General features: G+C 40.0%; 1 protein-coding gene across 7 annotated transcripts in view; it reads right to left on the bottom strand.

Moving 5' to 3' along the window:
- Positions 1–728: 728 nt before the first annotated feature.
- The window catches only part of TSGA10 (testis specific 10), a 52592-nt gene continuing 26496 nt past the window's right edge, over positions 729–26824 (bottom strand). For 5 of the 7 annotated variants that reach the window (XM_089511464.1, XM_089511466.1, XM_089511465.1 and 2 more), the window contains 9 exons: positions 20511–20566; positions 15646–15814; positions 12632–12742; positions 10425–10610; positions 8313–8522; positions 4142–4344; positions 3449–3553; positions 1833–1967; positions 731–1100 (listed from right to left, as the gene is read on the bottom strand). In XM_089511464.1, coding sequence (XP_089367590.1) covers positions 1076–1100; positions 1833–1967; positions 3449–3553; positions 4142–4344; positions 8313–8522; positions 10425–10610; positions 12632–12742; positions 15646–15814; positions 20511–20566 — 1200 coding nt within the window. In that variant the 3' untranslated portion in view covers positions 731–1075. Of the gene's footprint in view, positions 1101–1832; positions 1968–3448; positions 3554–4141; positions 4345–8312; positions 8523–10424; positions 10611–12631; positions 12743–15645; positions 15815–20510; positions 20567–26824 lie in introns of all 7 variants that reach the window. The other 2 variants (XM_089511461.1, XM_089511462.1) reach the window with 1 other exon arrangement.

Below are 26824 nucleotides of genomic sequence, written 5' to 3'. Positions count from 1 at the left end.
AAAAGTAGGTTTCTGTAGTGTTCAAGTGATTTAAACAGGAAACCAAACTGTAAAATCAAGAGTGTGTCTTTGGACATGCCCCGACAATGACAGAGACGTCAGTCCTAATTTCCTATTTGCAAGGCTTTTATCCAGGACACATGAATGACAGGTCATTATTTATTTAAGAAAAGGAAGATTTCATAGATAATTTTTAGAACATATATTTATAGAGGGATCTCAAAGAGACGATAACATTTCTTCCAAAAACTTGGTGTATTGGTTGGAGACCAGGGTTCAAAGCCTTATTTAGCCATGGAAACCCACTGGGTGACCTTGAGCCTCAAAGGAAGCCAATGGTAAACTCCCTCTAAACAAATCTTGCCAAGATAATCCTGTGATTTGTTTGGCCTAGGGTCACCGTGAGTCAGAAAAGTCTTGAAGACTCACAATCATAAAGTATTAAAAATCTTAATACTAAAGGCAAGCAATGGACAGCACATGCTGTCTTTCAAGAAAATAAATAACTTCAAAGTCATATGGCATTTTAGAACTTTGGATTGGATCCCAAATTACTCTTCTGTCCATGCAAAGTATGTCCATGATTTCTGCCAACTCCTTTGCTATCTACAGTCCCTCACCATACCCCATATCATTCACAATGGTCCCCCAAACTCTTTGAGAGTATTTTCTTACCTTAAAAGATGAAATGAAAATGTTACGTAGCTTACCAAAAAGGGAACCATGTTACATCAACTAAATAAAGAAATAAGGTAAACTGTTTAATTCTTTTCGTTTTTTCTCTTTACAATGATCACTTCATTCAGTGGGTTTCTGACAGCATGCAGTCACAGTCATGTTCACTCTGCTTTTCAGGATGTCATTTTAATAATGGATATTAGTTATATAAAACAAAATACCCAAAATGCTTTTATTCCAGTGACTTAGATAAAACATTTGTGAATGCTACTTCAGTTAAAAATCTGAATATTTCCACCATCAAATTGGATTACACCAATTCTTACAGTAGTTCCTGAGTTCATTTTGGCATCTGCATTTCTGTAATAGATGTCAGATTTTCCCATATCTTTTTCAGTTAGAAGTCCTTCAACAAAGGATCCCTAAGAGAGACAGAAAATTGAGGTGGCTTAACTGTTTTGTTTTTGCTTGATTTCTGTTGCTATCTCTAAATAAAGTGGAATGGATACATATATCCTTGGCTTTATATAAGGACCTCAAATTGCTCTTCCGATATCATGCTAATTATCATGTCTTCACAAGTCTCTCTTCTCTCTTTCACTGCTTGGTTTTTCATTGTTCATAAATTATCTCACAAGTATGTTTATTTCGAAGTTTGAACAATAAGGCCAAGTCAACTGATTTAAATTAATTTGTTAGGGAAAAAACATTACAATACTATGTCACAGGTAGATGATATTCTAAGAAGTGCAGAGTATGTCTTTCCCCTACTATAGGGAGACACTGGTGTTTTTATAGTATAAGCAATCATTACAACATTTTGACAGCTCATGTCAGGCCTATCTAAATTCTTAAGAATCAGTACATCTTGCACTGAGAAAAGGTAACGAAGGAGCAATACATAATTAACCTGGAAGCAAAGGATCAAAAATGATAATGGACTCAGTGAGATGATCAATAATTATATGAAAGCATAATCAAGGACAGACACAATGTGTGGATTCTCTAAGAATGGAGCACACAAACTAAACCTATTTTTGTGCATCTCCCACATTCCATAGACATGTTTCCATTTTATGAGTATCTTGGTAATATGGTATTCAGGAATGGATGGAAAGGAGGCATCCTTTTTCATCACTATGTTATGTTCTCACCCTTCCAAAGATCTGTCCAGAGTTCTGTCAGGAGACCAATGCCGGCAACGTTCAGGTGATGATGACCTTATTGTAGCTGATAAGTGGTATGAAGCTGCAAGACTCTGGCGGCGAAGTTCTTGGACTGCACGTTCCCTAAAACAAAAACATGTTATATTTGAAGAAGGCAGCAGTAGAAATTGGTGCAAATTTCCAGCAAGATCTTTTTTCATACAAATATCTAACTAAAGGTTGCAGTGCAGACAGAGGGAATATTTCATAGGGACTCAATTCAGAGTCAAGAGGAAGAATAGTAGAGAATTTAGATGTGGTATTAGAATTATGCGAAGCTACTTTATACCAGGATCAAACTATGGGTGCATCTGCACAGCAGAAATAATCCAGTTTGACATGACTTTTACTTCCATGGCTCAATACTTTGGAATTCTGGAAACTGGTTTTGTGAGACATTTAGACTTCTATGTCAGAGAGCTCTGGTGCCACAACAAACTACAGTTCCCTGAATTCTATAGCATTGAGCCATGACAGTTAAAATAGTGTCTTGTAATATGCATATCCAAAGTGCTGGGATTCCTCTCAATTCTAAATTGAGGTGTTTCTGTGAAGTATTTCCAAGGTTTATCTTGGAAAAATAAATATCCAACTCTATACAAGCCTGCTTCTTTAGTCTTTAATAAAATGGGCAATATCATCGATGTTGAATAAAGAATGTACAACAATAGGACAAACGGATGAGGGTTGAGATGCTAAGATCATAACCCATTATTTCCAAATTAAAAGTTTTAATCTAGAGTTTTCTTTAATTAAGTGTCCTTACCCCATCTGGTTCAGCATAAATTTATATTATATCCCTCTGATGTGGAATGAGTGGTCAATTAAGTCAGATCCTGCTCTTACTGTGGTTAGAACACTTATACTCCAATGTTGGAAAGATAAATATTTGCTACCAACAGTTCAGTGGTCAAAAGGTCTTATTATTTTAGTTATGCATGACTGGCCATCTGTCAGGGATGCTTTGATTTAGATTTCCTGTATTGCAGGGGGTTGGACTGGGTGGCCCTTGTCGTCTCTTCCTAGTCTATGATTCTATTGCTGTCTTTTCTGTATGTCCCTCATTTAAAAATATGACCCATCTTATATAAATATACATGCCTGGTCCACATTCATATTTTATTTATTCTCCCTTCCTCCCCCTTTTTGGTAATTATACTTTTAAAAATCCAATATATTTTTCTAAAAGGGATAGTCCATTTACAAATACAATGATCAGAAATGGGAGGGAATGAGAGAGCATAACAATAACAGTACTGGTTAACATTATGTGAGGGGATCTGGTAGCACCTTTGTTAACCATTGGTTAACATATTAGTAACAAGCAATGCAGCAAATTATTTTCTGGACTGCTGTATTAGTAACAAACAATAATCCGCTGGAGATAAGAGTAACAAGTAACATAACTGGTTTCTGTTAAAAAGTAACATTCCAAGCCCAGGTTATAGAATGAGTGCCTTAATGCTTTTACACATTTAGCCCTACTGCATCTTTCTAAATTTGTGTTAACTGCAATAATTGGAAATAATAAATTTAAAAGATTAAAAATGCAGTTATAAACTTGCCTTTCAAAGCGTTCTGTGCTCAACTGTCTTTTGGTAATGTCTAGCTCAGATTCCAGTTGAGTTATTGTGTTTTTGAGCTGTGAATAATCTCGACACTGGATAGCACTGTAAATGACAAAAATAAAGACTTGAACAGATCACTTATAACTATTCAAATGTAATAAAACAAATAGTTGGATTTATCCTCAATATCTTCCAATGTATTTGTTACAAAAAAAAGTTTTTAAGCAAATGAAAACACTTACATATTCCTGCGATATCAAAAGGTCTTAAGCACCATTAATACTGAACTGTTTAAAATAATTAATAAAAATGAATCCAAAATCATGTCCAAATAGAATTAACAAAATTTAGACATTTGATTGTTGATAATACCTTCTGTACCAACATACTTGGTGTATATACATATGAAAATAAACAGAACAGTTGTTTTCCCCAGGCCAGTGGAGTATATAACGCCCCAGTCTTTGTGTACACCCAGCCTTTCATGGAGGATTTTATCACCTGCACTCTTTTCTGATCCCTACAATGCTTTTTAAAGGCTGTCCACTTTTCATTTAATTTCTATAGGTATTAATTTTGCTTACCACCTTGGAATCCCCCATGTTTTGTGAACAGTATAAAACTGAGCAGACTAAACAGAAATAATACTATGCTGTCAGAGTTGTTCATCTTACATAGTTATTTACTCACATTTTGTTTTGAGCCAGAGAGAGCTGCTCTTTAAGAAGCTGTATTTCAGAATCCTTTTCTTGCTCTATCATTTGAGATTGAAATTCCTTTTCTCTGTTGGAGGCTAACAATGTTTCCAGATTTTTCATTGAGATTCTTTCATTTGTGAGTTGTTTTCTGAGGAGTTCTATTTCTGAGGTAGATGATTCCCATTCATTTTGAAACTGAAAGTCAAAGGATTAAACAACTTCTTAAACTTTTTTTCCTGATGTGCATATTAAAATAGAATATTGGACACTTACCATGTTGGCCCCTATAGTTAGTGGAAGAGAACCATCCAACAGTTGCTTAACATCCTCTATAGTCCAGAAAGCAAACATCATGTGATCTTTTTTGTTGTTATTTGTTTCTAGACCTAATGCTGCTGGACTGTGTCCAGTTCTTGCATGTGACTGAACCTGAAACAGAGCATAACCTGAGGCTTCCATAAGTTGTGATATAGATTTGAGTTGAATGACTTGGACTCATGTCACTTCAGTGACTCGACTTGTATGACTTGTATCATATATCAGCAATATATGATACACTGACTCAACTTGACTCACAACTGGTATATTTTTAGCAATTGACTTGCTGGCTTAACTTCATCCAGAAACATTATAGAACAGAAAATGGTTTGCCTACTTTGAACAACACTTCCATGTCATTGTACTTTTTAATCATTTTTTTATTGTTTAATTTTATAGTTGGGAGGGAGGGTTGGGTCGGGGTTTTGTGGGGCTTGTTTTTATTGTTGTATATTGTATTTTCTTTGTTGTTACCCGCCTTGATCATCAATCGGAAGAGGCGGGATATAAATTATTATTATTATTATTATTATTATTATTATTATTATTATTATTATTATTATTATTATTTCCTTTTGCCTACTGGTCATGTGATGGAAGTGATATTTCATGTTTGTCGTAGAGGAAGCCCCGTTAGGGGTGTGAGTCTTGCCTGGGAAAAGTTTTAGACAGCTCCTCTGATGCGTAATGGGAAAAGGCTGCTGAATAGACCTCATGTTTCCAAAATGCAATCTTGACAAATTGCCTATGATAACTTATTTTTTTAGCTTAACTTTGTGCATCTTTTCTGGGTTTTCTAGTTATTAAAGCTCGACCACCAGAACCTCCTTTTTTCTGTTAAAGTTGGCTCTCAGACTTGAAACTCAACTTGAGACTTGACTTAAAAATATCTTGCAAGGATTTGAGACTTGACTTGAAACTTGGAGCCTTATCTCATGTCAGTTCAGTTCATCTTTATTATAGTCATAGACCAGCACAGGTCTTAAGGTGAGTTTCAAGTCTGAGAGCCAACTTTAACAGAAAGAAGGAGATGGGGTGGTGGTGATTTAATAACCAGAAAACCAAGAAGAGGTGAACAAAGTGCACATCAGAGAAGCTGTCTAAAGCTTTTCTTAGGCAAGACTTGACTTGAGACTTGGAGTAAAAGACTTGATATCACTGTCCATGAGATAAAGGAAATGAGAAATAAATCCTTTGCCTGATGGGCCTAATGAAAGCTTAAGCATGAGGAAGAAATAACTAGCATACCTACAGTTCCTAAATATGCCACATATAATTCACCCAATAATTGTTTAAATGTGAACTGTATGTCCCCCTCATATCAAACCAGGAGGAACAAACCTTTATGTTAAATGTCCAGTGTTATGCTCAATGTTTGGTGCACGAAACATCTAACGAAGGGAAGTCTACAAGCTAGTTTAATATCTAGGAAAGTTGACAGTAACTAAAACGATTAGAAAAGGAATAAAACACCTCTCCCAAAGGCTGTCTCCACAGAGGCAATAGTATTCTAACTGTAGAATTTAGTGAAAGTGCTAGGTGTGCATAGCTGTCTTCTGTATCCCTCTATTAGGTGCTAGTGGAGAAAGCTACAGATGTGGCTGCTGCCCTGTTAAAGGACAAATTCTAAACCTTTCTATTACATGTGAATCCTATCCATGGGAAAGATTAGCTCAGTTGTCACATCTATAGAGGCTCCTAGAAAACCACTACTTAAGAAAAGCCTGGAAGCAATCCATATAAAGAACAGCCTGGGAGCAAATGCTAGACAAGATGATAGGATCCAGTAACAATAGTGATTTTGCTGTTAAGTGCAGTTCAGATATTTCTCATGCTCCTGGGTTATGTGGGGCTATACAAAGCACGGTGTCTTTAATGTAGTGTCTCCCTTGCTGACAGCTGCCTCTGATAGAAGGAGATGTTTCTGAGCTAAATGAAACTGAATGGAATGGATGATAATCTGGGTTTGGACCAGAAGAGTTTACTGTTCTTGAATTCCCTAACTCCCTAGAGTGGAAAGTATTTCTGCTGACCCAAGTGGAGGTGCAGCCATGAGTAATCTCTTCTCATTCACTGATGGCCTTATGATGTCCATTTTCTCAACAAGGATTGAAACATTTCTTCTCTAAACGGTAGGTGCCTGTAAAGGGAACCAAGATGCACTGGAGCATCTATATCTCTGTGGTCCAAAATACAAAGCAGAAATAATCCAGTTTGAGACTGGGAACTGTAGTTTTGTGAGACATTTAGCCTTCTCTGTCAGAGAGCTCTGGGGCCACAATAAATTACAGTTCCCTAGCACTGAGCCAGGGAAATTTAAACTGTCTCAAATTGGATTATTTTTACAGTGTGTTTTGGCCCTATTTCAGAGCCAAGTAGATCAACCTGCTAAAATGGTGGCTGCTGAACAGTTTGCAGTTTTTCTTTTTTAAAGTAATGCTATGACAGGACTATTTCCCAACTTCTTTGCTGGATGTACCAAGGAGTTAGGTATCCTTTGGTAAAGAGAACACACACACATGGGATCTAATTGATACATTAACCAACTCTTCTGCTTTCTGATGAATTTTTATAGCAAGTAGACAGCCTACTATATGTGAGCAGACAAGTGTTGAGGTATTTATAGAAAGGTTCATCTAAAGCTGTGCTCTTTAAGGGATTCTGGACTTCAGCTCCCAGAATCCCAGACTATTGGCCAGCATAGTTGAGGCTTCTGGGAGCTGAAGTCCAAAAGCTCTTAACGGGCACAGTTTGGGGAACACTGATGTAAAGAGCATAAGCTTCTCTTCCCCTCCCCCGCCCATCCAGTGGGAGCGTGCAATTAAATTTCCTGTTTTCTTTTCTTTCCCTTGCTGGGGCAGTGGGGAGAGGGCAAAATGAAGAATCTGAGAACAGTACCTCGTCTGTGATCTACTTGTGGCTAGTTTGTTGAACAAGACAATCCTTTAAGATACATAGTAGAAATCCTAGAGTACCACCTTCATTAGAGAAAGTTAACATTACAGTGCTTTCCTATTCCTTAAAAATGACCTCTAAATAAGATGAATGATGGGTAAAGTGTGGCCTCATTAAAGGAATTTGACAATACAGCAGCCCAAATCAGAGTGCTATAAACTTGGGAGAGATTGGGCTGCTTGGAAAGCATTTTCGGTCATTTGAGAAAATGCTAGTGCTCTCCCCTCTGGTATTCAAAAGCCACCTGCTGATCAAAGGCTGTCTGTTGTTAACTGCCTTCAAGTCAATCTCAACTCATGGTGACCCTGACCCTAACGATAAGACATCTCCAAGACCCTCTGTCCTCCACTACTCTGCTTAATTCCTGCAACCCAATATCCATGACCTCCTTAATAAAGTGCATCCATCTGGCATGTGGCCTTCCTCTCTTCCTACTTCCCTTCACCTTTCCCAGCATTATTGTCTTTTCCAATGAATTCTTCCTTCTCATGATGTGTCCAAAGTACTACAGCCTCGGTTTGGTCATTTTGGCTTCCAGGGAGGTTTCCAGCTTGATCTGCTCTAGGACCCATTTATTTGCCCTTTTGGCTGTACATGGGAGCACTCTTCTCCAGCACAAATGACATTTGAAAGAACTTTGTACTAGCAGGTTCAGACACAATTTGTTTGTTTATCTTCCACTGTATTTCAATCCATGTGTGTCTAGTGATTTTCACCGATTATATCTATCACATACCTGTAATAGCTAATCTGAAATTTAACAAAGAAAATGTACATCATATTAAAGGGCACTGTTAAATTTCCACTCAGGTTTATATTAACATGTGCATGAGTTTTTAACCTTTAACATTTGCCCAACCTACACAATGCTTATTTTATATGATACTCACTCGTTCAACCTCTTGTGTTGCACTGTTTAGTTGCCGGGTTAATAACTCTTTGCTAGTGTCCAATTTAATGCACAGTTCCCGAGTAGATGTCAGATCTGAGAGTATTGAAACTTTGTCTAGCTGGGATTTATGAAGTTCCTCCTCCATTTTCACAAGAGACTTGCCTAAAGTACAAATCTGTGATTTGTAGGCTTTTTCTGATGCTAAATGCTATCCACCCATCAAAAATGAAAGAAAGAGAAATTGATGAAGACAATTCTTTGTACTAGAAATATATGTTACATGTGAGAAATACTCAGTATCTTTAGGAAGGACTAGTTACAGTTTTAGCTAATGTTAATCTGAATACATCAATTTATCTTGTTTTAAGAGAACGCTGCTGAACTATGCTAAATTGACTGTAATGGAATGGGTTGCTTCCCTGTAACTATGGTTCTTTGAGTGGTCATCTATGAACCCACCCATATGGGTCAACTACACTTGCACAATGCAACATTCAGAACGTTCTAGAGCTGAGCAATCTAATATTTGGCAGAAGAGTTGTTCCTTCTGTTCCTTGTATATAAGCCCCTCACACTCCTCTCCTTTCCCAGTTCCTGATCCACCCAAGGCACAAGCTTCATATAATACAAGACTCAAGAGGGGGGAAAAGTGGGTTGTGTGAGTGCACAGATGACCACTCAAGCAACTACAGTTACAAGTAAGCAACATTTTCTTCTTCTACATGGGATCAGTGACTCACACATAAGGGAGATTCACAAGCTATTCACATGAGAAGGAAAATGTGGACAGATAAGAGTTCAATAATTGCTTAATAAATAGAAGAATAACAAAAAGGTACAAATGAAGTGACTGCTGCAGCAGACAAAAAGAAAATGGGAAAGAGCAAGGTGAGATGCACTTATATACAGAGAATGGAAGGGGTGGTCCCCCTGCACAAAACTAGATTACCTCTAGATAGTTCTGAATGTTGCACTGCACAGGTCCAGTTAACCCATATGTGTGAGTCACAGAGACCACAAAGAAGAATAAAAAGATTTAAACAACTTTCAAAGTATTTATGTTGGGAATGGATCAATGAAAACTGGATGTACAGTACCTAAATTTCACTTTAATCAGGTATATTATGGCATAGACAGGCCAGGCCAGATCTTTGTGTACTTTCCATGTATAATTAGATACACACACTCAGATGTATATTGATGTTAAGAATTAGCTTCTATGAAGTTTGTCACTGATTCCAATTAAGAAGATGATCCATATGTTAACTGAGAAAGACTAGCCCACAGGATAGGGAGTTGTGTGAATACTAGAGCTATCATACTGAGATTACAATTTTTGTTCTAAATTAGGCGACGCTACCAACCAATAATTAAGGTAAAGTGTCCATAACTTTATTTGCATGTTGATTGCCTTCTCACCTTTTTAGAGTGTACAGAAAACCTGGCATGCCTTTGAACCCAGCCAGAATGCCAGCAAGGTACACATACATCCAACCACGTTGTCCCTTGAGGCCGGCACTTGAGCTTCCACTGCATCAATGCAATGGTATTCCTGCTCATCATGTACAGACCACCCAAACAGCTGCCCAAATCCCTAGATGGTCTCCCCAGTGGCCTTTGAATTCCCAATCTTCTCCTTCAATTTACTGGGTTATCTGCTCCTCCCTTCTTATCTGCCATAGGAAAGAGTCAGCCCTGCCTAGTTACCCCCTCTCCCATGCCAATAAGTCCTTAGTTTATGTTTTTGGACTACTAATAAAATACAAGTCACAGCTTCTCCAGAAGAAACATATTGGATCATCTCCATAATAATCACAGAGCTGCCAAATCATTCTCCCTGGCCAGATGCTTCCTGAGATAGGAAAAGTATTACAAAAGATTGACATCTTCCTGCTACAATAAACATGCTTCCGTGAAATGATTTGCTATAGCCTGAGCTAAAGATAAAACATGATTAACTAGAAAAATTCTCCCTTAATTCATTGTTCATGTTAGAGATGAAGAATAAGAATGTGTTGAAAGCAAATGAGTTAAGGAGCTGCTCTACAGCCTAGCAATTAAATGAAAATGAAACTATAAAAAATGAATTGATGAGCCTGTTCAAACTTACTTGTTCAATCTCTGCTTCAAGAGACTCAGTTCGTTCTTTCAGTCTGTGCCTCTCAGACTCTACACTGAGAACTTCAAGTCGGAGAGAATTGCACTCTGCTTCTACTTGGTGGAACTTTGATTCCCATCTTTCTGCCCGTTCATTTGCTCTATGACAACCCTCCAAAAGATCTTGATTCTCTTTCTCCTGAAATGCAAATTTTGGTTTTATGTTTGAAACTTGGCATTGATTCACACATTGGGCGCCTGAAAATACCATATACACAGAGTGGAAATTCCTTGTATGTGGCTAAACATATGACACAGAGCACAGATTCTTCAATTTGTATGTACAATTCCCTGGTTGATGAGACCATGGGAAGCAAATGTATGTATCAATCCGCACTGTAAATGAAGTACATGTGGTGGTACAAGTTGAACTGGCTATTAACCTAACTGTATTCATTTCATAGTTTTTTGTGGGGTTTTTGGGCTATCTGGCCATGTTCTAGCAGAGTTTCTTTCTGACTGCTAGAACATGGCCACATAGCCCAAAAAACCCACAAAAAACTATGGATGCTGGCCATGAAAGCCTTCAATTTTACATTGTATTCATTTCATTTCAGTAGTATTACATTGTATGCAGGGTTGGGAAAGTTGATTATCCCATCACAGAAATAGCCTTGCCATACAGGTGGAATTCCACTTATACCGAATGTCTCTCTCTCGTTTTGGGAAATTCTGCCATTTTTGTTCAGTTATTCCAGCAGTGATCAAACAGCCTCCTGCACCAATGACCAGATTTCTCAGAGGATGTCCCTATTCTCCAGAGCTTTCAGTGAGAACACATGGGTTGTATGGAAGAAAGGCAAACAGCCTTTTGCTTGCATAACTTTCAATCCAATCCATCATGAACAAAACACTGCTAATCTAATATATACAGTGGCCTCTTGGGATCTGTGGGGGATCCATTTCGGCTCCCTGTGGATACCAAACTCCATGTTCTGTTGTCTCCAATAGCAGCATGGCCACATGCATGCACCACTACTGGGGACAAAGGGGCTGTCCCTAATGGCGGTGTGGCCATGTGCAATGCAGATTGACATTTTCCTGCTACAATAAACATGCTTCTGTGAAATGATTTGCTATAGCCTGAGCTAAAGATAAACATGATTAACTAGAAACAATGCAGGTTTGCCATTCACAGATGCTGAAATCTGCGGATAGCAAGTCTGCAGATACCAAGGTCTCACTGTACTGTAAATGTCAATAAATGAAATACAATTTAAAGCATTAGGCATGAAAAACTAAAAGCACTGCCAAAATGAAGTCTAACCAGCTAGAGAGATAACTAAGCACTTGAATTACCTAAGGAGTTTTTATATTAAAAATCAATTTGGTGCAGGCTAAGCAAAATCTCTAGGATCTTCTCAGAAATTCAGTGACATATTGCCTCCAATGGATGACACAATAAGCCAGGAAAGCTCATTGTGTTGTCTGAATCTACCCAATGTGCAACTCAACATTTTCTAAACTTTAAGAACTATAACGGACACCTGCTTCCAATCAGGTAGACTGTGGCTCTATAAGGAAGGCGACTACTGTGACTTTCCATTTCTTTTTCCATCAACACCTCACCTTTAATATGAGGTATATAAAGTGTGATGTTAAATTAAGTAGAAGCAAAGGCACGAAACATCATGTATGATGCAATTTTACTGCTCAGCTGTCTTCAAACGAACTACATGTTATTTTAGCAAATAATGTACTCCCAAACATATTTTCTAAGTTAAGGAGACAGGAGATGCTTCCAGGAAAAATGAGTATCCCATTGGCCATTTTTTAGCCACATCTGGCAAGATTACTTCCATTTTCAGTGCATAGCTGGTAAAGGAAAATAATTTGACTGGAAAGAGTTCATTTTGAGACAAAACTGATAAAGTGGAAGAATCTACTACCTTGCTTTAACCCATCAGTTTTCCTTTCGACACTCTCATGTCTACATTACATTATGAGTGAAACATGAATGAGTCCGTTTCCCTCATAATCAACAGAAGTTTTTGTGAAAGAACTTCTACCTTAACAAGTTATCATAGCATTATAATGCTTTGTAAGAGCACTAGCTCTGAAGCTTCTGTCATTAAAAGGAAAAGACACCTTGCCTAGTGTTGCAAGAAGCATTGTAAGTCTTTTTAAAAACAGCTATAGATTTTCAAAGTATACATTTACTTTAGCATTCAGTATGTTCTTCAGTCTAACAATATTTGTATACAAATCTTCACTTTTCAACTTCATATCATCAAATTCACTCTGACATTTGTTGATTTTTTGATGCAGAATCTGTCAAAGAAATATGAAGCATTATTTTATTCACATGTTTCACTTTTTTTGAGATGAAATTTTAGATGTAGGATCTCATCCATAAATTTTAACATTAAAGTTTAATTCATATACCATATGTATGAAGCAATAAAGATTATATGTAACATTAAATATTTAATCTGAAAACTCTTTGCATTATTACAGTTTAGCAACTTTAGTTTCAAACTTGTCAAGTACATTCTATCAAAGGTGTAAGAATAAGTAAATAGATAAGAAGATATAATCCCTCACTGGTCACAAAACACTGAGTACAGTGGACCCTTGTTATCCGCTGGGGTTTGGTTCCAAGATCCCCCGTGTATAACAAAATCCATGTATGCTCAAGTCCCATTAAATATAATGACATAGCAAAATGGTGTCCCTTATAAAAAATGGAAAATCAAGGTAAATTTATACTTTTTGGAACATTTTCAAACCGTGTATGCTTGAATCCGTGTATAAAAAATCCGTGTATAAGAAGGGCCGACAGTATATGAATATGTGTTTCTAATCTGGCCAAGGGAAATACCATAAGTAGGGAATGTACTGTAAAGGGCAAGTCAGAAATGGAGTCATTCATTACATAGGATATTCAGCCAAAGGTTAAAAAAAATTAGTGCTTATTTGTGTTTGCTTGCAGTTAATACTTTAGCACTAGCACTTTTGTTTCCTTGCTGACAGCCTTTTATTGGTTGTAGGAAGTACTTTACTGCTCATTTCTATTAGCAGGCTTTGCTAGGATTCCCCTGCATCTGTTTTTTAAGCAAAGTGGTAGAACACTGTTACACAAATCCAACATTCATTACAGGTGTCAGTTGCATTTAAATCTAAACTCAGTTTTGGAATAAGGAAGGTTTAAAGTATAGAAAGCTAGTAAGAGTACAGCAAGAATACACTGAGATCTCAGTATCTGTGCACTTGCCATCCGCAGACAGCAGGGCCGTGGCTGAAGCCTAGCAGGGGGAGGAAGGAGGCAAGGATGGATGGAAGAAAGGAGGGAGGGAGGGAGGGAGGGAGGACTAAATCCCATTGTCCCAAATGGCAGAGCAGCTGCATGGCCGCACCACTATTGGGGTCAATGGGACTTGAGCATCCGCGGATTTTGGTATCTGTGCGGGGCCCGGAACGGATTTCCCATGGATACTGAGGACCAACTGTATATGCATGTATTTATGTTACATGCACAAATCAATTTGCTCTCTTTACATGCAAAAGGACAGTACTGTTTGACATGGATGAATACGTGTTCTGCTGATCTTAGTAACAGATTATTGTTTGTTGGTAATTATTTGCCATCAAGCTGGCTTTGACTTGTGGTGATCCTATAAAGGACAGACATCCAAGCACTCCAGTCATTAATAGTCCTGCCCTGCTCTTGCAAAATCAGGAGCATGGCTTCCTTGGTTGAATCAAACCACCTGGAATGTGGTCTTCTTTTGTTTCTACTGCCTTCCACTTTTCTCAATATTATTGCATTTTCCAGTAACACGTACATATATCTAATTACACATACTGTAAAGTACTTTAGCCTAAAATATACTGCCTAACTAAATCCATCATTCATTATCCCAGATTACCCAGAGATTAATGGGAACATGAATAGGAATTATGCAGCTGCTGTCATGGCCAGCCAAGAGCAGGACTCAGAGAATGAGGAGGAGGATGGGTTTACTCCTGAGCAAGGGGTTATTGAGGCTGCACCAGGTGTTAATTCTGCTCTGCCAGAGCCCAGCCCTGATCTCCCAGCCCCAGAGGAAGAGGTTCTGCCAGGTCCTAAGGCTGATGGGATTCCTCTGGTGGTACAGCAGCCTAGTGGTGACTCTGGGGAGGAACCAGGCCTGGAGGTTCCCTCCTTTAGGCAACGCAGGGCTGAAAGTGCTGGCAGACGCAGATCCATGAGAATTGCTGATAGACAATTGGCAAACAAGTCTCAGCTGGCACCGAGAAGAGGGTCTCCTACTTAACCACCTGGGAGACACTGACTCAGTGCTAGAGTTTATTGCATGATCCTTTGGTGTGACTGCTGCCTGCACTGGCTCTCTGTATCTTGACTCCTTGTTGCCTTGACTCTTGACTTTGGAATGGACTGGACTATTGCTACCCCCTGGCTGACCTGACCCTGGACTGGACTGACTATCGTGATACCTGTTATCCTGACTTTGGCTTTTGGTTTGCTCACTCCCTTCAAGGTTTGTGGACTATTTCCAGCTGCATAGCTAATTACCTTGTTGAGCCATCCTTAGTGGTGTATGTTTGTGTGTGCTGGCTGCGGTCCAGGACAGCTGCCCAGATATAATTGATCTACAGTTTCTAGCACTCCTTCCCTCCGGATATGCTCATTTAACAACTGGCAACTGTAGTCCAATTACATTGAATGATTCCCATTTTTGATTTTGAAACAGATTAATTGCCTTTATGGTTTAAGGAAACCTTCAAGTACCTCCCCAACACTAACAAGATAAAGTTGGGAATCTGAAGTAGTAACTGAATGTTGTCCAAGTGCTACCAATACTCCAGCCTCAGCCACTAAAAGATATTGAATAAAAAGCATTTTTTCTGTGTGTATGTGCAGAGCAGAGTGAACTGTGGGTGCCCATTCACAACTTCTAAGAAACAAAGAAGAAGAAGCCTTAACTGCAGAAGTCTGGATTCCTAAGGGATTCAGGCTTAAAATGGTATTTTAAAGAAAGAGAGAAGACAGCTTTCATGACAGCAATGTAATCCAGTCATAGGGATAGAAATAGTAGAAAGCATCTGACACTTATTTTTTTCTTTTAAGTTTCATAAAATATGCTACTAGTATATTTGAAATAACACAGAGAACAAGATGTGTGTATGTATGATATATTGTAGCTTTCACTAAACAATTCTGTAGAAAATACCTGATTTTCCTGCTTAAAACCATACAGTTGCTCCTGTAGCCTTTCATTCTCCCGCACTGAGGCCTCTTTCTCTCTGCCAGTCTGAGTAAGTTCATTATTAGCATCATCAAGCAGTTCTTGTAGTCTGGTAATATCCTGTTCGTTCCTGTGTAGTGCTTCAGCAGAATGTCTGTAACAAAGTTGTAACATTTATTCTATCTATCTATCTATCTATCTATCTATCTATCTATCGCAACTATAAAAATCAAATTTAGTAAGTGTAACAGCAAACAAACAATAACACAAAGAGCTTGAGCAATAAAGTTGAGTTCTCTTGATGAACTCAGAACTACACAATGATACTAGAACATTTTGTAACACTGAAGAAAATTCTAAAATCACTAACAGATAATAAATGACAGATTGGACTTACTGAAAAGAACCATTCAGAGATGGCCGGGGGACCAATCCACTACTAATGGGTTTCCTTGTGCAAACTGGGTCTGCGGGAGTCAACATTCTTTTTCAGTTGCTGTCCATTGAAGTCCTGTCCTCCTTAGTCAATTTATTTATAAAGCTTTAATAATCCTAATTTCCTATCTTATTTATTTATTTATGGTGGGTGTGGATTGGTCCTCCGGCCATCTCTAAATGAATCTTCACGGTAAGTCCAATCTGTCATTCATGGGACGGCCAGAGGCACAATCCACTACTAATGAGATATCCCAAGCCCTTTCTTCATGGGTGAGATTAATCTTTTGACAGGACAGACTGTTTAATAGTTCTTCCAAACATTTCTTTTGCAGAATTATATTTATCAACTTTGTAATGGTGAATAAATGGGTCTTTCTATCCCGCAGTGTCACATATTTCTGATAATGATCCTGCCTCCGAATATGCTTATGTAGTGGACATAGATCTTGTTGAATGTGGCCATACTAGTCCTGGTCTTGATGTCTTTTCTCAGTCAGAGAAAGATGCAGACCTCTATCCATCTTCCTATAAACATTTTTGATGCTTTCTGGCTAATATTTCTTGGATTATAGGAAACAAATAATGACTCTGTTTCCCCAAAATATTTTGTTCTCTTTGTATATGCCTTTATGGCCCTTCTCACATCCAATATATGCCACCTCATCTCTTCCGGGTGTCTTGGGTTAGGACAAAAGGCATATAAATACAAACTTCTGGTATCATATAACTGTTTGGGCATTTTGCTATAAACATTGGATCTAGCTTTAATACCATTCTGTCCTTTTGTAGTCTACAATAGTTAGAGTTTACAGACAAGGCTTGCAATTCTGAAATTCTCCTTGCTGAAGTTATGGCTACCAAGAAAGTGACTCTGCAAGACAACATTCTTAATGTAGCCTCTGAAATTGGTTGGAAGAGTGGTTTCATTAATCTGTTGAGTACCAGATTCAGGTCCCATGATGGAAACCTATGTCTAGTTGGAAACAATTTTAAAGTAGCTTCTCTTAAGAAACATTTTATATGTTGCTGTCCAGATAAAGCTACACCATCAAACTCAAGAACTGTTGATAATGCCGATACCTGCCTTTTTAATGTGTTCGGAATGAGACCCTTTTCTAAACAGTCTTGTAAGAACTGTAACACATGCTTAATGTTTACTTCCATGAACTGTATATTCCTTTCCAGACACCATTTACCAAATGTTTTCCATGTCTTCACATATACTGATTTTGTTGATTCCCTTCTTGATATGATAGTTTCTACCAATGCTGTGGAATATCCCTTTCATATTAGATTCTGGCGTTCAATCTTCAAGCTGTCAAATTGAGCCAGCCTGGGTTTGAATGTACAATTGGCCTTGACTTAAATATTCCCTGTGTGGTAGTTTGTATGGCTGATCTACTGACATCTAAAGAAGTTGAGGGAACCTCGGTCATTGTGGCCAATAAGGCGCTACCACCACCACTGTTGATGTATCTTCTGTATGACTATCTGAATTATTGCAGTGGGTGGCAAAGCATAATGCCACCCCTTGGGCCATGAGATCATCAATGCATTGTTCGCTTCTGCTGTATTGCTCCCATCTATGGAGTAGTACGGTTGCAATTTTGCATTCTTTGCTGTTGCAAACAGGTCCACTGTGAATGGACCCCACTTCTGCTGAAGTTTTAGAAACACTTCCAGATGCAGTACCCATTCACCTGGATGCAATTTGTTTTGGCTGAAGTAATCTGCCTTTATATTGCATGCTACTATCAAATACACTGCTGTCAGTGAGTTCCGATGTTTCTCCACCCAACTGAACAGCATATTTCATTCCTGCACTAATGCTCTGGAATGATGACCCCTTTGTTTCATTATATATGTTCTTACTGTCATATTGTCCATTTTGATTTGTACATGATGACCTTGAATATGTCTCCTGAATGAGAGCAGGGCTAGCCTGACAACTTACAGCTAGTGAAGCTAGTGAAAATATTGGGAATATTAATATCATCAATGAAGCCAGTGCCTTGGGGCTGACATCATTGCAAGATACTACAAACACTTTTAACTTGTTTGTTAAATGTTATATTGTATCACTTTTGTTGTACACCGCTGTGATCGAATTTGGAATTTGGAATAGCGGTATATAAATAAAATTTTATTATTATAATATCACATCAAAGAAAGAAGTACAAATACTAAACGAGGTAAAACAACAGATGACATGGTAGATCACAATAGCAAAGACAGAAGAAGGGGTACTTTTGAAAACACCATTAAGACACATGGATAATGACTTTCATCTAGAACATGTAACAGCACAAGGAAAATGAACATTGAAAGACAAGAAACACAGCATCACTTACTTAGAATTGAAAGCAATCAGACATGTCATTATCACTTGTCTCAATTTTTGCTTCCATTCAATAGTGCAGTGTAACCAATCTTTGTATTTATTACTGCTCCCCAATGGATCAGTGAAAATAGTTGGTGTTAATTGGCTTTTTCTTAAAATTTATCAGAAATCCATATTTTTCTAATATGTCAATTGTATATTTCAGATCTTGTTGCAGCTGATCCTTTTAATATGTTGATAAATATGGAAATAAACGTATTTTCTTTTGTCTTTGGAAAGCTATCATTGGCATTAGTATCTTAGTGAAAACTCTGGGAGCTGAAACCAGTCCAAACGGAAGAGCTATGAATTCATAATGGTGTCCCTGATATTGAAATCTCACGTATTTTTTATTTTATGGATCCATTGGGACATGAAGATCTGCTATCAATGGTATCAATCTCCTATTTGCAAACCTTCTTGCATTGTTTTTAATATCTCCAACTTGAACCTGCAGTATTGTACATATACGTTTAGGTCTTTCAGGTTGAGGACAGGACAGTATTTTCCATTTGTTTCCCTTGTTTCTGAGGTTGTCCTCCATTTTTATTTTGCTGTTGTCTATGAAAATAGGATTGTTGTCATTGCTCTGGACCATTGCCTCTGTCAACTGTTTTCATTATATTTTTGTGTGCCCCTAGACCCTTGAAAGGAATAGTTTCCTCCTCGAAAAAAACTCCTTTCTTGTTTTTTTTTCTTTTTAATGGTAGGCATAACTTGTTTTTTGTGTGTATTTTCCACTGATACTTTTTCCAATGCTGTTTTTTTGCAAACAGCAATCCCCCTTTAAATCGCACAAAATAATAACATCCATTTCATCAAGAGTATGCAGCTCCCTTACCCACAGTATGGCTGCTCTTCAAACATTGGTGCTGCTGCAGAAATTCTAATTGCTTGAGCAGAGAAATCATGCATTTTACGCAAAGTATTAGCTGCCCTTCTTTCATCTGCTTCTTTTAACATTGTGTCTCCTTCCTTTGGGACTATTGCCCCTGACACCAAAATAGCTATTGGGGCATCAACCAATGGGGCTTTTTTAAAAATCAGTATTTGATTTGTCAAAGGAATATAATTTGTTTGTCAGCCCTTGTAGTCTTCGCGGTAAAAGATGTTCCCCATTCTGTTTGAACCAGATCCTTAAATAATTCTGACAATGTCATATCTGTATTTTGTGCCTGTTTTTTTCTGATTACTGATGCTAATTTTTCAGATCTGTCATTCTCTCTATCCCTTGAATCTAATCCTAATCCTAGAGTCCTCATAACTCTTCTAAGTAAATGTTTAAATTGTGTATTGTCGTAAAGTCTGTCTGAATCAAGTTCCTTGTCTTCATCCTGATCTGAGGATTCAGTCATATCCTCATCTATGGCAGGATTAATCACTTTGTGATTTGCTCTTGCCCCGGTTTTGGAAAGCGATTCCAAAAGACCCCTTCTTCCTACTATGAAAGGTTTTTTCCCCCCTTACCAGTGAAAATGGGCTTTTTTTTGCACAATTGTGGTTCCTACTGACCACACCGCTTCAAAATCTTGTCAATCATCTGACATAAGCCTGGCTGGAAATGGGGGGGGGGGGGGTTGGAGGCTGAGAGTATGACCTGAGGCTGAGAGAGTATGAGGCTGAGATAGTGAGACGAAGATGGCAACAGAGCAAGGCAAGGGGGGAGCGGAGAAAAGGATAATGATGATGATTATGGAGGAACATCCGGGAAGGGGTGGCAGTGGGGAGGGAGACCCCTGGAGGTCCCTCTCGGGCCCCTGCCACCCCTGCATCCCGGGATCCATGGGTGGCAGTGGGGAGGGACACCCCAGTGGTCCCTCTAGATGTCCTGGCCTTGTCACGCAAACCACACACACTTCATGACAGTGCAGTTTAGCAGATCTAATTTCACCTTCATAGTCTCTCCTTCATAGGGTCGTCTTAAGTTGAAGTCAATTTGATGACGTTTAAAGATTAATTTATTGAAGTGAAGTCTAATATAATACACTGGGCTAATTAAAAAAATAAAACAAGAAAATAATTTGAGACTTACTTTGATGAATGTTCAATATCAGAAAGTAGGCACTTCAAATCTGAAATGGTCTTTTCCTTGAAAATAAGAAAATTAAAAGCAATCCAACAATCAAACATGTATTTCTTATGAGTTAGCATGAATAAATTAATAATACAGAAAAATATTATTTTATTTTATTCAGGTTTGTTTCCTTCATTCATAGCAAAATGAATGCTATGAAGGCTGAAAACTTCTAAGATTCAGCAAGCTACCCTATTCAAATTTACTTTGTATTAAGTTCTGTTAACTGGAATAGAACTGGCTTCTGAGTAAACATGCATAGGATTGTACTGCACATGTTTTATCACTGCCTCTATAGCAGTTTTCTATACAAACTTAGATCAGAGAGATAAAGCAAAAGGAAACAAAGAACATTTTCCTTCCCCAGTGCTTTTGCTTGAATCAGAACTGGAACCCCATGCCGTTACTTTGAAATGTTTGAATGCATTAAGGGGTGGGGATCAGCATACTTGTTTTGGCTCTCCAAGACACCCCAAGATAACTAGATTCAAACCACTTTGCCCTCTGATGTGGTCCATAACTACACCAGAGCCCTGAAACTATATCTGAATGAGCCAAGCACCTTTTTTATTACATAGGTGCAGACCTGAAAGAAAAAAGTTTCCTTTCATGTTTGCTCCCAAATCCTGCTCTCTTTAAATCAGTTTAACTGACTGGCCCTGTGGAGTAGCCTGGTCTATGGTGTAGCCAAGGAATACAGCTAAGGATTTAAAGGAAAGCAACACTCTGTACCTTGCCCAGAAACTAACTGGCAGCCTGTGAAATGACTTTAATATTTATATAATATGAACACTCCCAGATGTACCAGTATGGAAATTTAGTAAGCTACCAGCCTCTTATAAGGAAGATCCTTTTGCCCCTTCTTATACATTTGGTATACCTGCCTCTCCATATGGATCAAGGTGAGGAACAGATTAAAATAAAACACATATCATCAGCTGAAACACATACCAGTTAAAATTCACATCAGTTTAAAAAAACATATAAGACTAATAGAGTGTCTATACTACCAAAAAATCCATACCCGCTTTGATTCTGCTGTCAATATCAGTACTTTGTCAATGAAACTGTTTATTTTGAATGATAATGCATTTTTTAAAAAATCGTGTTTTATGCTGCATTTTCCAGTAAAAACTGGGTTTTGATTACATGTGTCTTATGCAGATAATACAATGCTACTAGCAGAAACCAACAAAGGCTGGAGCAATTACTGAAAAGGGTCAAGGAGAAAAATGCCAAGGCCTGATCATGAACATAAACAAAACAAAACAAAAATGACAACAGACAATTTATAAGAATTTGTCCTAGGTAATGAGGAAATTGAAATAATCAATGAGTTCCGATACCATGGATCAAACACTGAGCAGAAGGGAAACTGAGTCAAGAAATCAGAAGAAGGCTAGAATGGGGAAGAGCAGCTATGAAAGAACAGGACAAGATCATAAAGTGTAAAGATGTAATGCTGCACACTGATCTGACAGGTAATTCCACAGTCTACAGGCAGTTAAAGAAAAAAATTATCGGAAGAACAATTGCCAACCTACTACAAAGGACGGGAGTGTATGAGGTGGATTATGCAGGAAGAGGCGATCCCACAGATAACCAGGACCCAAACCATGTAAGGATTTAAAGGTAAGCAACACTCTGTACCTTGCCCAGAAACTAACTGGCAGCCTGTGAAGTGATTTTAATATTTATATAATATGATCACTCCCAGATGTACCAGTATCGAAATTCAGTAAGCTACCAGCCTCTTATAAGAAAGATCCTTTTGCCCCTTCCTATATATTTGGTATAAATAAAGGTTCTTGGCCTGACTCACTCTCTTACATCCTGAACGAAGAATGTAAAAAAATACTTGCAAAGTTTCTCATTCTTGACTAGAAAAGTGGTCTGAACATGTCAAAACACCTTACTGGGGAAAAAATTGCAACTCCTGCTGCACAAGAATAAAATAATCCCATAATCTTAACCTCATCATACCTTTAAAGCACTAAAACAATACACCTGAGCACGCCCACTTGGAAATAGGTCTTGCAAGTAAGTGGGAATTTCCTTCTGAGCAAGCATGCTTAAATTCATGTTTTAATCCAGTATGGCTAACCCATCCAAAACATGGCTGGGCAATTCCCCTGGGGATAGGGGCTGTGTATATTCACTGCATCTTCTTACCACTGCCACTCCCACTATGACATCAGCCCTCATACAATATTACCCAGTGAAAACACAGGGTTGCTTACTTTTTCTTGGTATGTCAACATACCAGTGGAGGCATTTGCCAAAAGTGTGTGTGTGAAGGCTGTGTGTTGCCAGCCAGATCCTATTCAACTGAAAATCCCAAGAACCCTAGCCAGTGCAGCCAATGATGAAGAATGCTGGGAGTTACACTCCAATAATCTATGTGTGTGTGCTTCTTTCTCACCCCTGTTTTAAAGCCTCATCATGTCTGATTTTGATGCATGATAAAATATGAATCAGTGACTTTAGCACTGGAGTTTTCAGTTAACATTTCTGAAATCAGCACCATCTAGAAAAACTTTTTGCCAGCTCCCTACATTTGTTGATGTTGGAACTGTGGTCTATAAAGACTATTTGGGTTTGCAGCTGACACACATATGCACAATATGTATGTTAGATATCTGCAGCAAGTAAAATAATCACCTACTTTATTTGACATTTACTTAATACACCCGTACTGCATTCTGTATTGTCAAAAAACATTTTAAAAAAGACAAATTCCCTGGCTATAAGACCTATAGCCTCTAATTTTAAATGTTAAACCAGCGGTAGGCAACTGCCAGGTGTTTGGGCATTTCACTGGATCCCTGAATGGCATGTGAAAGCTATGTACAGATACTTGTGTCTTTTCCATTCTTGGATTATTTTTTAATTTAAAAAATCAAACTAAAAACACTCCCAATACACATCCAACCAGTTTACTTCTTGGCTAAATAAAGGCCTTTGCTGAACCTGAAACAGCCTGGAAGGAGGAAAAAGTCCCCCCCCCCCATATCACTTTGGCCTTGAGGACTGCACTTTCCCCGCCTCTTTTAAATGGTCCTTTTAAAGGATTCCCTAATATTTAAATACTTCTCTAAGTAAAGTAATCTTTGTGTTAGGATCTAATGGGAATTTCAAAAATGTGTTTTCAATCTAATTAGATCTCTCTTTAAAAAGGCAGCATGTTTTATAACCAGAATGTTCAGCTTTGGTTATAATCTTAAAAACGAACGTTGGGTACTTACCGTGAGACGTTCATTTCCAGCATGAGAGGGTCCTGGCATCCTGTAACCTGGGTTATGTACCTCCCATTTGGTCCTGTAGGCAGGGACAAAAGAGCAGACCGGCCCCTATATAGGGAGGAGCTAACCCCCCTGGGCCTCAGTCAATAACAAGCCAAGCGAGTAGCAAATAAAATCACGAACTGACCTTTAATCGGTAAAATCAGATAGCACAAGCAAAAAATTTTTAACATAAGGCCACCTCAATGAGACCCGCCTCAATAGGTAACAACAACAAACAACCAGCGAACAGAAATAAAACTGGGGGTCCGTCACCAGGTCGAGCTGAGCCGCAGGGTGGCACCAAGGGTGGGCAGGATGCCAGGACCCTCTCATGCTGGAAATGAACATTTCACGGTAAGTACCCAACGTTCGTTTTCCCAGCAGAGAGGGTCCTGACCTCCTGTAACCTGGGATTTACAAAAGCCCTCTCATGAAGGGAGGGAGGTGCCTAGACGGACCCTGCGGTCTCAGCTACTACCTGTTGGAGGACCCTCCTACCAAAGGCCGCCTCGGCAGACTGAAACACATCTAGCTTATAATGTCTAATAAAGGAAGAGGGAGAATTCCATGTCGCTGCCCGGCAAATCTCAGCCAAGGAGGCATTGGTGAACAGGGCCACCAAGGTAGATGCACTTCTCGTGGAATGGGCCAACAGTCCCTCAGGAGGAGCGAGGCCTAAGGTCTTGTAGGCCTCAGTGATGCAAGCCTTGATCCATCTGCTTAGAGTGGAGACCGACACCTTGCGTCCCCAGGACCCTTGGCGGAATGAGACAAACAAGGCCTCGGAAGTCCTAAATGACGCCGTCCTCTTGATGTAGACCTTAAGCGCTCTGCGCACATCTAGGGTGTGCCAGATTTTTTCCAATTCCCTCTGGGGATTGCGGCAGAACGAGGGCAGCAAAATGTCCTGTGAGGTGTGAAAGGTCGAGTTAACCTTTGGCAAAAACGTAGGGTCAGTCCGGAGACACACAGAGTCTGGTCTAAACAAGCACAGGTCACTACGGACTGCAGCGCTCCAAGCTCTGATACCCGTCTCGCCGAGGTGATGGCGGTGAGGAAGACTACCTTTAGGGTGAGGTGTTTTAAGGAGGCCTCACGGATGGGCTCGAAAGGTCTCACCGTCAGAGCTTTCAGGACTGTGTGAAGGTTCCAGGTGGGGAAGCGGTGTCTGGTGGGCGGAGCCCTATTGGAGACGCCCCTTAGTAGCCTTTTAATGTGAGGGTGAGCCACCATAGCCGAGGCCCTCTTGTGAGGCAACACCAAGGTGACGGCCGCCACCTGTCTCTTGACAGTGTTGGCCTAAGGCCCTTTTTGATGCCGTCTTGAATGAATTGTAGCAAGTCTGAAACTGAGAAATTGAGGTAGCTGATCTGATTGAGTTTACACCATCTCTTGAAGGACCTAAATGTGGCCTCATAGATGCGGTTAGTCGACGGGCGCCTGGACGCCAGGATGGAGTCTATAAGCTCAGTGGAGTATCCGCATCGCAGAAGCATGTCGCGTTCAGCCTCCAGGCGTGAAGGTTCACCCACTCCGGGTCGGGGTGAAGGATCTGGCCCTGACTTAGAAGATCCTGGCAGTGGGGAAGGGCCATGGAGGCCGATGACATGGCCAGAATCTCGGAAAACCATGCCCGCCTGGGCCATGCAGGCGCCACCAGGATCGCGTCCGAGTATCTTGGCCACCAGCCTGGACAGCAGAGGGAGTGGTGGAAAGGCATAGACCAGCGTCGTGGGCCACTGGAGATTGAGGGCATCGACTGCTTCGGCCCCCTCCGTCTGGAACCGAGACATGAACCTGGATAGCTTTGTGTTCACGGGGGAGGCGAACATGTCTATCATCGGCTGGCCTAGCTGGAGAGCTATTTGTCGAAATACCGCTGGGTGAAGTGACCACTTGCCCTGGTCGACGTCTGATCTGCTCAGCCAGTCCTCGACTTTGTTGAGCTCTCCTCGAAGGTGTTCTGCCTCGATGGAGATGAGGTTGGACTCAGCCCATTGAAACAGAAGGCGTGACTCGTTCATCAGATCCCTTGACCTTGTTCCGCCCTTGTGGTTGAGGTGGGCTTTGGTGGTGACATTGTCTGTCCTTATTAGGACTGGTTTGTTGTGAACTGACTGTCGAAAAGCATGGAGGGCCAGCCTGACTGCTCTCAGCTCTAGCCAATTGATGGGCATGGCCTGTTCTTCCGGCGACCATCTCCCCTGAGCCATCTGAGGGCCACAGTGTGCCCCCCATCCCCTCAAGCTTGTGTCGGTTGTGATCTGAACCTTCTCGGGGTACCAGATCGGATGGCCCCTGAGGATTGCTGGTGAGATCCACTACCGTAGGGAGTTGAGGACTTGGGGCGTCACCAACGCCTTGATGGTGGACTTTGATGCTATGGCTTCCTGAAAGGGAAGGAGGAACCACTGAAGGGACCTGGAGTGGAATTTGGCCCATGGGACGCAGTCCCTTGACGCTATCATGAGGCCCTGGAGATGGGCTAGGAGAGTGATACTGGCTCTGGGTCACTTTAGGACCTGGGAGACTGCTTTGGAGATGGCTTAGACCCTGTCCGGTGTGAGGGAAATCAAGCCCCTCTCTGTGTCGAGGCGCACCCCTAGGTGGAGAATCTGTCGTGCCGGCTCTGTGGAGCTCTTTGTCATGTTGACCAGGAAGCCGTGGTCCTCCAAGGAACGAAGGACCTGGTGGACATCCGCTCGACCCTGGAGCAGAGATGGGGATCGGATCAGGAGATCGTACAGATAAGGGTAGACGTGGATCTTCATTGTCCTCCAGTGGGACACTAGAGCCGCCAGGACCTTCGTGAACACCCTCGGGGCCGACGATAGGCCGAAGGGCAGCGCCCTGAATTGGAAGTGGCGGTTGTCGTAGGCAAACCTCAGGTAGCGCCTGTGGTCGGGATGAATGGGGATATGAAAGTAGGCATCTCGCAAGTCTAAAGAGGAAAGAAAGTCCCTGGGCTGGAGCGACTCTAGGATGGAT

The sequence above is a fragment of the Sceloporus occidentalis genome, unplaced genomic scaffold (assembly GCF_023333645.1).
Source record: "Sceloporus occidentalis isolate IW3139 unplaced genomic scaffold, rSceOcc1.0.p SCAF_2, whole genome shotgun sequence".
In the NCBI taxonomy this organism is placed as follows: Eukaryota; Metazoa; Chordata; class Lepidosauria; order Squamata; family Phrynosomatidae; genus Sceloporus; species Sceloporus occidentalis.
This window is presented reverse-complemented; position numbering and strand designations above follow the sequence as displayed.